This window comes from Olea europaea, chromosome 6 (genome assembly GCF_002742605.1).
Source record: "Olea europaea var. sylvestris chromosome 6, O_europaea_v1, whole genome shotgun sequence".
In the NCBI taxonomy this organism is placed as follows: Eukaryota; Viridiplantae; Streptophyta; class Magnoliopsida; order Lamiales; family Oleaceae; genus Olea; species Olea europaea.
The window spans coordinates 1756732-1768273 of NC_036242.1; the positions used below are offsets into that span (position 1 = coordinate 1756732).

The 11542-nt window shown below is 36.8% G+C and overlaps 1 protein-coding gene across 5 annotated transcripts; it reads left to right on the forward strand.

Annotated features, from left to right (window-relative positions):
• The first annotated feature begins 6252 nt into the window (after positions 1-6252).
• LOC111395451 lies at positions 6253-11102 on the forward strand. 5 transcript variants are annotated; one of them, XR_002702801.1, is made up of 4 exons: positions 6253-7580; positions 7626-8944; positions 10062-10115; positions 10890-11102. XR_002702801.1 is itself a non-coding variant. In XM_023021446.1 (3 exons), the coding sequence occupies exons 1-2, from the start codon at positions 6447-6449 to the stop codon at positions 8904-8906; spliced, it is 2415 nt and encodes an 804-aa protein (XP_022877214.1). In that variant the 5' UTR covers positions 6253-6446; the 3' UTR covers positions 8907-8944; positions 10890-11102. The 5 variants fall into 5 exon arrangements, 4 of the variants coding, with proteins under 4 accessions (XP_022877214.1, XP_022877213.1, XP_022877216.1 ...); XM_023021446.1 differs by lacking the exon at positions 10062-10115; XM_023021445.1 differs by lacking the exon at positions 10890-11102 and having other exon boundaries at positions 10062-10544.
• The last annotated feature ends 440 nt before the right edge of the window (positions 11103-11542 follow it).

Consider the following 11542-nt stretch of genomic DNA (forward strand, 5'->3'; position numbering starts at 1 on the left):
GCGTCTTAAAAATGTATTTGGGTAGATTATCAGTGTAGTCAGGCATACAATGAGTTTGCTGATGTGGTTGCTTTTGATACCGCATATTTCACTAATAAGTACCTATTTGTGGCGTTAATCATCACCACAGTGAACTCTGTTTGGTTGTGGTTTGGTGTCACGTATAATGCATGCATGATGATGCTCCACATAGAATTATTAACGATCAAGATAGGGTCATGCAAAATGCTATTCAGATTGTTTTTCTAAATATGAAGCACAGATGTTGTTTGTAGCATATTTTGAAGAAGCTGTAGAGAAATTTGGATACCACGTCGATAAGGATTTGATTTTCGAGGCTATACACAAATTGGTGTATGATTCACAGTCTAGTGAAAAAATTGAAGACAATTAGATGGTGATGATTGAAATGTATGAGCTGCATGAAAATGAGTGGCTATCGGGATTATATGAGAATAGATGGCGTTGAGTTCCTTGCTTTTTCAAAACCACTTTCTGGGCAAGGTTATCAACGACATCGAGAAATGATAGTATGACTGCGTTCTTTGATGGATATGTGCACTCGAAGACCTTGTTGAAACAGTTTATCGAATAGTACGAACGTTCTCTGGGAATAAGGTTTAAAAAGAGTTCCGAACTAATTTCAAGTCATTCTCGCAAATGGTACAGTGTACATCACAATTTCAAATGGAGCAACAGTATCGACAAGTCTATATCATTGCTAAATTTAAGAAAGTTCAAGTAGAGTTCACAAGAAATGTTTATTGCGATATCCTGTCTCCATCTGTAGAAATTGTTGATACGATGTACGATATACGAGAGGCTATTATGTATGAGGGCCATCATAAGACAAAAAAGTCCTCGTCTCTCATTTGTGAGAGATAAATGTGAAATTGTTTGCAGCTACCATTTGTTTGAGTTTTGATGAATACTTTGCAGGCATAAGATCGTAGTGCTTTTGGAAGGATGTTACACATTTTTCGAAAAAGTACATACTACGGAGATAGAGGAGGGATGTTAGTATATCACACACAAAGTTGCAGTAAACTACTATGGATTAGTTAGTACTTATGTAATGTTGAAATATGAAGAGATGCCAAAAGACTTTGTGTAGGTGGTAGAACATGCAATAGATGATGAAATGCGATCACCTGCGATAATGGATTGGATAAAATTTTAATGTAAAGAGCTTATGCCGCAAAATCAAGTTCTGAAAGTGGCATCATACAATACACGTAAGTAATGATTGTACTGATTTATCAAAAACTACAAGCAAAAGCATACTCGATCTGAAATTGGCACGACGAAAGAAAGCGCCAAAGAAACTTCGGAGAAAGTGCCAATTGGAAATGGCATCGAATAAAGCAAAGGTATGTTCTTTTGCTTGCTGTAGATTTAAGATTATTTTGAATTACAAATTATCGATTAACGTTGATGCACATGCAGTCCGGTTCGACGTCCAGCACAAGTAAGAGGTAAAGGAATAACAATAGTAATACGGTTGTTGGTAGAATGAATTATTAGCCACCTCAACAATATTCTATGTCGGCCCCAATATCATATTTGCACAATTCCATGCCGACTATATTCTCACTTGTGCAATTGTTGATGCCTGCGCCATTTTCCCTTTCAAAACTTTTATCGGCTACAAATTTCATCTCTCTCTCCACTGAAAATGTAATGTACAATTCATAATATATGAACATGTCTTGATATATGAATTTAAATATCAATTTTCATGGATGCATCATTAACTATTTCATATGGTATTTTATTATAAGTCAAGCGTTAACATACTATTATCAAAACTTATTTAACAAAGGCAACAGAGGCGTGCGATGTTAGGTCAAGCTCTGGCATATGTCACACTATCTAAGTTTGTTTGTAATTTTTTTTTTTTTTTTTGCGTGTTTGTTTACATCTCCTATGTGATGGGTACTATCTTCTTCGGGAAAATGAGAATACTTAGTCGTGGGAAACTTCTCTTCTAGTGGTGCTTGTTTTTACTATGTTGTAATGAATATCATATGGCCATCTCATTGTTGACTGCATTCTTTTATTTCGTCTGCAATGATCAACTCTTTCATCCTTCAAATATTTAGTTTGAAAATGTATTATTTTTTACTGATGAGCTATTGAGTGCAATTTTTGTTAGTGTTGATCTTGTCAAGTTTTTAGCACTGCTTGTTTCATGCCAAGTAAGACAATTTAAAGAAATAATAACATTATGCACACTTCAAAGCTTCGAATACGAAAGATGGATTTTAACACCGTCTAATGAAATTGAGATGCGGAAACAATCTTACACAACAACACAAAACAAAAGATTTAGTTCCCTTTTGCATTCCCTTCCGCACTACCTTTTGCTTTGCAAATCATCACGATCATCGAAATTTATAGTTCTTCTTCATCATTGAGGCAGACTCGAGATTGGAATATGTGGTCCATATCTTCAACTCTTTCATACGTTGCCAAGTTAACTGAGAAAGTGCTATCGCTAGAAGATTGACCGCTTGATTATTGTTTCGAACTCAGTCTCAAAATCCACAATTATCACTGCAGCAAAGAAATAATTGCCCTTTGTTGACCGTTTCTTTCTCCAACATGAAATACTTCTCGAATCCATGCTTACATAATAGGCATCGGCGTTTTGTGGGCATTCGACAAATGAGTGGCCCTTTGCTCTACAATAATGACAAATTCTATAATTCCTTCCGCTCATTCTACGAGGAAAATAAGCCACGGATCACGATCGACTCAAATAAATAAGTAGATGTATAACATGCATAGATGATCCATTGGAACCCGAAACTCTAAAAGAGTAATCCGACATCATAAAAATCAATTATATCACATTTCAAGAAATCAAGAAACTAATAAGCTCAATTACTTCAAATGGAGGAAGAGTATTTTTATTATTTAAATTTGTAGGGCACGTGTGGAATATGAACATACGATTAAGCATAACAGAGAGGCCCTTTTTCAACAGGTCCGTAATATGAAAACAAATTAAAGTAAATTTATCATCATCTTGAAAATTTTCAATCAAATATAAACCTTCCAAAAAATAGAAAAATAATACCATTTAATAAAATTGGAAAAGGGAGAAAATTAGAAGTTCCCCTTAGGTTTGAATTTGAAAATCTTTAGAACCACTATTTTGAATCAATGAAGATAACTAAAAGCATAAAAATAAATAAAGAATATAAGACTAATTTTTTATATTGGCGGGGTCAAAACAAAGTGCGGCCATAGAATTGAACAGTTCAGTGACGAAACAGTCAATGGAATTGCTACTAGAGCGACGATGACACCTTCATTTGAAGTGTTGCTGGAGATGGTAAGGCAACAAAGTACCGACTGTGTGGATTTCGGTTTAGGGAGAAATGGATTTTGTGGGTATAGATTTATGGGTATAGGTTCTGTGGGTATAAATTTGGAAAGAAGGGTGTGTTTTTCAAGTTGTACTTTTCTTCGATTTTATTTTTATTTTTAAAAAAAATGCCACGTTATCCTATAAACAACCTTAGTGTCGTTTCCATGACCACCTTCCCTTACCTACATCGTCGCCACCACAAATTACCTACAACCTCTTACCATCACCATTGCCACTTCACAACTCTACCATTTTTAGCCGTGGAGCACAACTGAAAACACCCATCGTCACAACAAATCAAAAAGAAAGAAGTCAGAAACCACCACCATTTTCATTGTCACCAATTGAAAAAACCTTCACACTATCATAGTAACGTTCTATTACTTTCTAACAGCAAAATATTATTGAAACAACAAATGAAACTACAGAACAACAAGACAAACTTCAACGGGATTTTCTGAAATTGTAACCACGAATTTGCTTTTAAAGTGCTCATTGGCTGATATCAGTTCCTTTGACCATCCATTAACTTAATCCAACTTCAGAACTACACCTCAAACATGAGAAAAACAATCATTTACAGAGATCAACCACTGTAGGACCGAATTCCACAGCCAAGCAGTGCAAAACCGGGCTCAATTTACCAAAAACATCGACACCATTTCTTGAGACAACTCCAATACCACCTTGTGCCACCACGGTCCGGTTGCTATGGATATGGGAAGAAGAAGGCCAAGAAAATACCCACAATATATCAACCACAAAGGTCACAGAGAGGGAGGGAAGAAACGGCCGAGAGAGAGAAGCTCACAAAGAGGGTTTTTTCACTCTAAATGGAGGCCGAGAGGTTGAGAGGAATATATGCCAAGAGTATTGTCCAAACAAGGTAAGTTACAATTATGGCTAAGTGGTGGATCAAAGGCTCGACTCAAATAATTGGGCCTCAACAATAATAACATAGCCTTCCAAGGAATGGTGCGAGAACCGTGAGCAACACTATAAAATAGGTTACTTCGAACGGTCCATAACAAAATGGATTGTGTCGTCTCGTTAATTGTGTCGATGTGCTAATCAATCATTAGGCCGATGCCGATTGATAATAAACAACCGAGGTTATATCATCGCCCGGGGAGGTCGTTTGACAACAAAATTGCCTAACAAGCACTTATAGAAAAAATTGCTGCAGAGGTAGATTTATTGCCACAAAACGATCTATAGCCATAAAACGATTGACATTAATGGCTGTAAAGGGGGGCTTAAATCTGTTAACAGGAAAATGGGGCTTAACTCTTATTTGAACTACGCAATTTTATCTTTTTTCAGCACTTTAGCATAGAGAATTCTAAAACCTACATGCATTCTTGGATGATTTTGCCGCCAATTTGGCTTTTACGCCGCCGAAATCCATCCTCAACTTTTCGAGCAATACTAGAGTTCGAGATTTGAAAATTGATTGGAGAAGATGAGTTCATTGTGGGTTCAATTTGGGTTCGATCTGGTGGGATAAGATGTGGAAAAAAAAGGAAGAATGGTTGGGGAAGAAGGTAATGGTGGAGATGGTGATGGCAACCGTGGCTTAGTTCGATGGTAGGGTAGAAAAGAAGAAGAGGAAGTTTGGTAGTGGATGGGTTGGGGAAGTGGGTCGCAAATTATACTTTATTTTTTGTTTTGTTTAATTATGTGATATGAAATAATTTGAAATTATCATTTTACCCTTTTAGCCCTTGTTTGCCCCTATTCACTGGCGGATACAGCACCTGACGAGTCCTACGGCTGTGCGTACTGGATCCACCGGGAGTCCTTTTTTGGGGTTTAGAATAGACAAATGTTTAGGATATATTATTGGTAATCCATTTTCATTTTAGCTCTTCCTTCTAGCCAAGTTGGTGAGTGCTTGCATGTGTTTCCTGGATGTCCTGAGTTCGAAACTTTTGTCAACCAATTTATTGAATATTGTATAACACTTTTAGTTATACAATTTTCACCAAAAATTATTGTGATAAGGAAAGCCTAAGGGAATTGAACTTGTGAGCTCTTCTTAGAAATATTGATAATTTGACCATTATGACACTTAATGAGTTATGATAGTAAATTTAACAAAATAATATATGTTAGATTTTACCGATTTTAATGCAATTGTAAAAATTTGAACAACATGTTCTTCCTTTGAATTATACAAATCAACAATATCATTTGGTGAGTACAATTTATTCTTATAACAAAATTATATATGTTCAACTTCAACAAAATAATTATTTTTTTAATTTTAAACCTTATTTGATTTTCATTTAGTTCATAATACATTTTTTTTAATTTTCGATCAAACATTCTTTAATAAAATAATGTTATACGTAAATTCATTTTTTTTATTTTTAACTACACATTCTCCATCAAATTACTATTTCAAAGTGTATTTTTTTTAAATGACATCAAATGAGCTCTTAATATTTTATTGCGGCCGACAGTTCACGGTTGACAGTTAACGACCGTCCGTGCTGACTCAACATTCTAAATTCGTCACTACCTCCATTATTTGGTATTTTTATTTTTGAAATAGTATTTTTTGAAAACTATGTTGTTGAAAAAGCAAAAAAAAAATTAATTTATGTATAATACTATTTTATGAAAAATTATATAGTTGCAAATAAAAGAGAAAAATTATAATATGAAAACAGGAGCTTAAAGTAGTCAAATTTTGATTAGACGGTCGACTTTTGGTCAACAAAATGTGTAATTGACGGTTACTGATAGTTTGTCCTCCTGGTGCAAATTTTTAAAAGATTTGGCCAAATCTGCTAAAAAGATGAAGATTTGGGACCGATGCTGCAATTATCCCTTAAATTTACTCTAACTAGTGCTCCTTGAGCGTGANCAGCACCTGCAAGAGGCCCAAGAACCCTTAATCTTGGATGAAGATCCCCAAACCCAGATCCATGAAATTGAGAATCAACCCGATCAGGGCTGGGCTCCAGAAGAAGCTCAGTCTGAAGATCAAGAAAACCCTGAAGCCCCAAAGGTACAAGAATCATTCGCCGAGTTGCACGTTGTCTTACCAATAACAGACCCCCACATGGCTGTTTCTGAGGGATCTGTGACGACTCCATCCCACAACCCTCAAAATCGTAGGGGAGTCAACAAGAGGAAGAAGGGTAAGTCCAATGTTAAGAAACAACAAGCGATTGAAAAAAAGTTGCAAGCTTTGATGGAAAAATTGAATCCCATCCCCTCTATACCACCTAATATGCTTGATTTCTCTAAGCATGAGAAACTTTTGAAGAAACTTGGTTTGTGGGATTTTTTTCATCTAGAATTTGATAGGGATGTAAGGGTAGACTTGATTGCACAGTTGGTTGCTACTTATGATCCAAAACTGAGGTGTAGCTATGTTAATGAGTTCCGTATTGCGGTCAATAGGGCTGACATGGCACGTGCATTTAAGTTGCCGTTGAAGAAGGAAAAGGGGAATGTGAGTGGAGTAGAAAGTGTGGACCTGGATTCCGAGCTTGTATCTGAAGATTCGAAAGTGTTTATTGAAGATTTTGTGTCCAAATGTGTGCTTTTGCATGAGGACCTATGGGTAACACCAGTTGAGGTGGTGAATTGGTTGACGATGATAAGGAAGGGGCACCCTGAGAAGGTGGATTGGGCCACATTTTTCTGGTTAATGATGGAGAAGGAGTTGACTAAAGGAGAGCGCTTGGGGGATTGCTACTATGCATCACATTTTCAGTACTTAATTAAGTCGCAGCGCGAAGAGGTGTTATTGTTGAGGGAGGAAGAGACGGCAATGGAAAAGGTGGAGTTGAATGTGGAGGTAAAGGAGGAGGATGGAGTAAATGAGGAGGATGTGAAGACAAAGGAGGAGGATGGGGTTAATGAAGAGGACATGAAGGCTAATGAGGAGGATGGGGTTAATGAGGAGGATGTGAAGGCAAAGGAGGAGGAGGAGGAGGATGGCGTTAATGGGGAGAATGTGAGAGCAATGGAGGAGAAGAATGGGGTTAATGAGGAGGATGTGACGGCAACGGAGGAGGATGGGGTTAATGAGGAGAATGTGAAAGCCAAGGAGGAGGAGGAGGATGGGGTTAATAAGATGGATGTGAAGGCAAAGGAGGAGGAGGAGGATGGGGTTAATGAGGAGAATGTGAAAGCAAAGGAGGAGGAGGATGGGGTTAATGAGGAGAATGTGAAAGCAAAGGAGGAGGAGGATGGGGTTAATGAGGAGGAGGAGGAGGAGGGGGTTAATGAGGAGGATGTGAAGGTTGGTGTTGAAGGTGAAGGTCCGGAAGTAGAGGGTAATGTGATGGATGGGCTGAACTTTGAGCTAACACTTGGACAAGATGTTGTGGAGGAGGAAGAAGAGGTGAAGAATGCGGAGATGATAGATGTGGACAATTGCAAGGAAGATGCTGAGTTGGAGGAGCAAGAGGAGCAAGGACGGTGGGATTTGGATGGGAAGAACAACATGGGAAGGCATTTCATGGGGCGCTGTAGTATGGAAGAAGATAGGGGGTTTGGCAGCCTTGAGGATAGGAAAGAGGACGAGGGAGATATGGAAGAGGACGAGGAGGAGGGAGAGGGAGAGGGAGAGGGAGAGGAAGGAGAGGAGGAAGCTGAGGACGGGCTTAATATTTTATCAAATGTCAATGCTCTTGAAGGGGATGGCCTCACAGGTAATTTACTTCAAACAATGGAGGCAAACCTAATGGGTTTTGGTTCACAAGGGCAGCTTCGTGACCATGCTATGGTGGATCTTCGGGTTGATATGCGGCATATGGATTCTGCTGCACCATTTTTTAACAATAATAACATAGGAAAAAGGGTGATGGAACATGACAACGATATCCCACATAACGATAGCAACAAGAGGTTAAAGATCAATGACCCATGGGATCAGAAGCCAGGAGATTTTGGAACATGCATGGCGCAAATGCAACATTTAATGGATAGAGCTAGGGTGATGTATGAGGAGAAGGAACAGGCGCAGGAGCATTTAAGTCTAAACCAGCAGCTCTTGCTTAATGAGTTGCAGAAACGGGATAACATGATAGAACACTTGCATAAGACTAAATTGGATGAGATACAGAAAAGAGACGGGGAACTTTATCGTTATGAACGAGAGCTATATTTAATGGGGGGTATATTGGATGGTTATAGGAAGGCCTTAAAGGAAACCCAAAGGGCTTTTGCAGAATACAGGCAAAGGGCTCAGCTTCCTGAAGAACCATTGTACAAGGATACTGGACCTGGTGGTCTTATGTTGAGCACTGGTGAAATAGAGAAGCTACGTGAGAAACAAGAAGAAGAATATCGGATAAATTGCTCAATTTTAGAACAGAAGGCAAAGGAAGCAGAAGAGGGCTATACTGGTCAATTTGAAGCATTTCTTGAGAAGATTAATATGTTAGACAAGAAATTGACAGGTCTCGAGACAGATGCTACAGAGCTTATCGATTGTTATAGAAAAAAGGAAAATCTGAAAACTGGAGAAAAAGTTTCTGAACTTTTGGGACCTCTACCAAATGAATGATGTGTTACTCTGGAAGCATTTCCTCTGCCAGTATACAGGTAAAACAAATGACTGACCCCCTGACTCGTATAAATTTTCATTTAGTGGTGTATGAAAGATGTTTCCAAATTTCTTGATTTTCTACTATTTCAATTAACCCCCGCACCCCCCAACATTTAGTGATGATAACTAATATGTGAACTCCTCTATTGGTCATATCAGTTAAATTTATTAGTGAATTACTTCTGGAAAATTGAACTACGGGAGAAAAAATATGGCGATTAATGTTGCTGCTTATATTTTGTATCTTTCATGGATCTAAATATTTGAATTGCTTATCACGTTATGTTCTTTACTTTACTATGGAAGGATATGAGTGGTAGTTGTTATTACGTGGACTGAATTTTGAAATTATCTCTTTCAAAATTCATTGTGAATGCAAACTATTAAAACATAGAAATACCAATTTTGAATCTAACTTGCATGCAAAGGGAATTTTCATTCTTTTGAACTTCCTGAATCATTTGTCACTGACGTTCGAACTTAATCACTTGTATAATATCTTTGTTCTTTTCATTTTTTATGAAAGATGTAATGAATGATATGCCAAGGCATCACCAATTGATTGGATGACTTATGATTTCCTTTTCCATTCATTACCTTAGACCGTATCATTACATTTAATGTTACTATAGTTCTTTACTAGCATGACAACTGTCCTTGCTATTTTGTTTTCTTTTCCATTTGAACTGATTATAAAATGGAATAACTGAAATCCACTGTAATTTTGTCTACACTTCACTTTCTACTTGACCTGTTTTCCTCTACACCCCCATGTCAAATAAGAACAGGGAAACTGGGTTGGTAGTTGAACATTGGAAGACTAGAAGAAATTGTTCTTTGTTTTTCCATCCCGTTGTTTTGTTCTTAACGGGATATTTAATAGCCAAACGTATTTCTGGCTACATTTTGAATATCCATGATAGCTTCGAGATCAGAGTTAAGTATGCTTGCGAGGTTAGTGATGTATAATTGTCACCTCTGCCTCTTCATGGTCAATAATATATTAGCTGGCATGGCACTCTGTTCTGCTTTTTGCTCGGGTGTATGTAAAACTGCATTTAAGTATAACTAAATGTTGATCTCCCAAATTGACACTTAAAAATTCGTATACAGGTTGTTAATGGCTCCATCTTTTTCAACTTGGGATGAATTTGTGGCGGAGACTTTGTAAGTTAAGGAAAACTGAAGAATTTATCAAGTATTCTAGTATTGCTTTATGGTGGTAGGAACTTGGGTACTTCTTTCAAAGGTGCATGACTTCTCAAGTGACTTAAATGAGTTCTTGTGTAACTTATTTAGCAGAGCTCAAAACAGTGGCCACAAGAACGTAGTAAAATTTAGATCTTCTGAAAGGAGGGTTTGACCAGGAACGTTTTTTGGAGTATATGTTTGCTGTTAGTGTCTGATATGATGGCTGGCAATTTACATTCAATCTTCTTGAATTTGAATTTTATGAGCTTCTAAGTACCTTTTCAGTCTATACATGCAGAGATTGATTTTGTACTGTTCACAGAGTATATTTTTGCTGTTAGTGACTGCCCTGGAACTATTGGTTTACTGTAAAAATGCATGGCAAAGTCTTGAATTTGAATTTTATGTCTTTCCAGTACCTTTTTCAGTGTATGAATGCTGAAGTTAGTCTTACAAAGCTCCCGATTTTATGATAATGACATGCATTAGTCCAAACAATTTGGTGGGTACAATAGCAGTGTCACGTAATTTTTGGCCTGCAGATCTTTTGAAGAATTTTGATTTAATGCTTGTTTGGTAGAAAAGCCAAAGTCTGCTCTTAAGTTTAAGAAGTTGTTTTTGGGCCTATTTGGATAACTTTCTGAAAATACTTTGTCTCGTTAGATGTGCTTTTAGAATGAGCTAGTCCAATGTGACTTTATCATGAAACTCCTCTATAGACCCTAAGTGATTCCCAATTTGCATTGTCAGGTGGTTCACTATTTTCTTGTTCTTGACTTCTTTTGTATTGTGAAGGGTCCAAACGCTGCCAAGTTTGATGATTAACACCAATTTTTTAGGCAAGTTGCCTAATATTTCTTGATGTTGGCTTTTGTAATTTAGACATTTGGTATTTCTTGATGTTAAACTTTATTAATGGAGACGTTCACATCTTCACTTTTTAAAGTGCACAAGATTTTTGAACTTTGTGTCCTTATTTACATATCAAACGTGTTAGTACGTAATGCAAAGTAATTTGATATTTATTAATTATGAATTGTAATTTAGATATACATATTTGCATCCTCGGTTCCGAATTTTTTATTATACTTCTTTATTGTGGTTAAATTCAATATGTTTATTTATGCTAGTAATGTAATGCGAGTCGTTTGATACTTCTTGATGTTGGCTTTTGCAATTTAGATGTATATGCATCCTCCTTTTCAAGAAATAAAAAATAGATAAAGAAGTAAAAAAAAAAAATGAAAATAGAAAAGCACTAGACTTGAACTTTGTATCCTTTTGAATCTTGTTTAATGCAATCTAATTTAGCACATTAAACATGTTATTAACCTATCTCAAGTTATTTGATATTTCTTGATGATGGCTTCGGTAATTTAGACGTATTTACATCTTCACCTTTT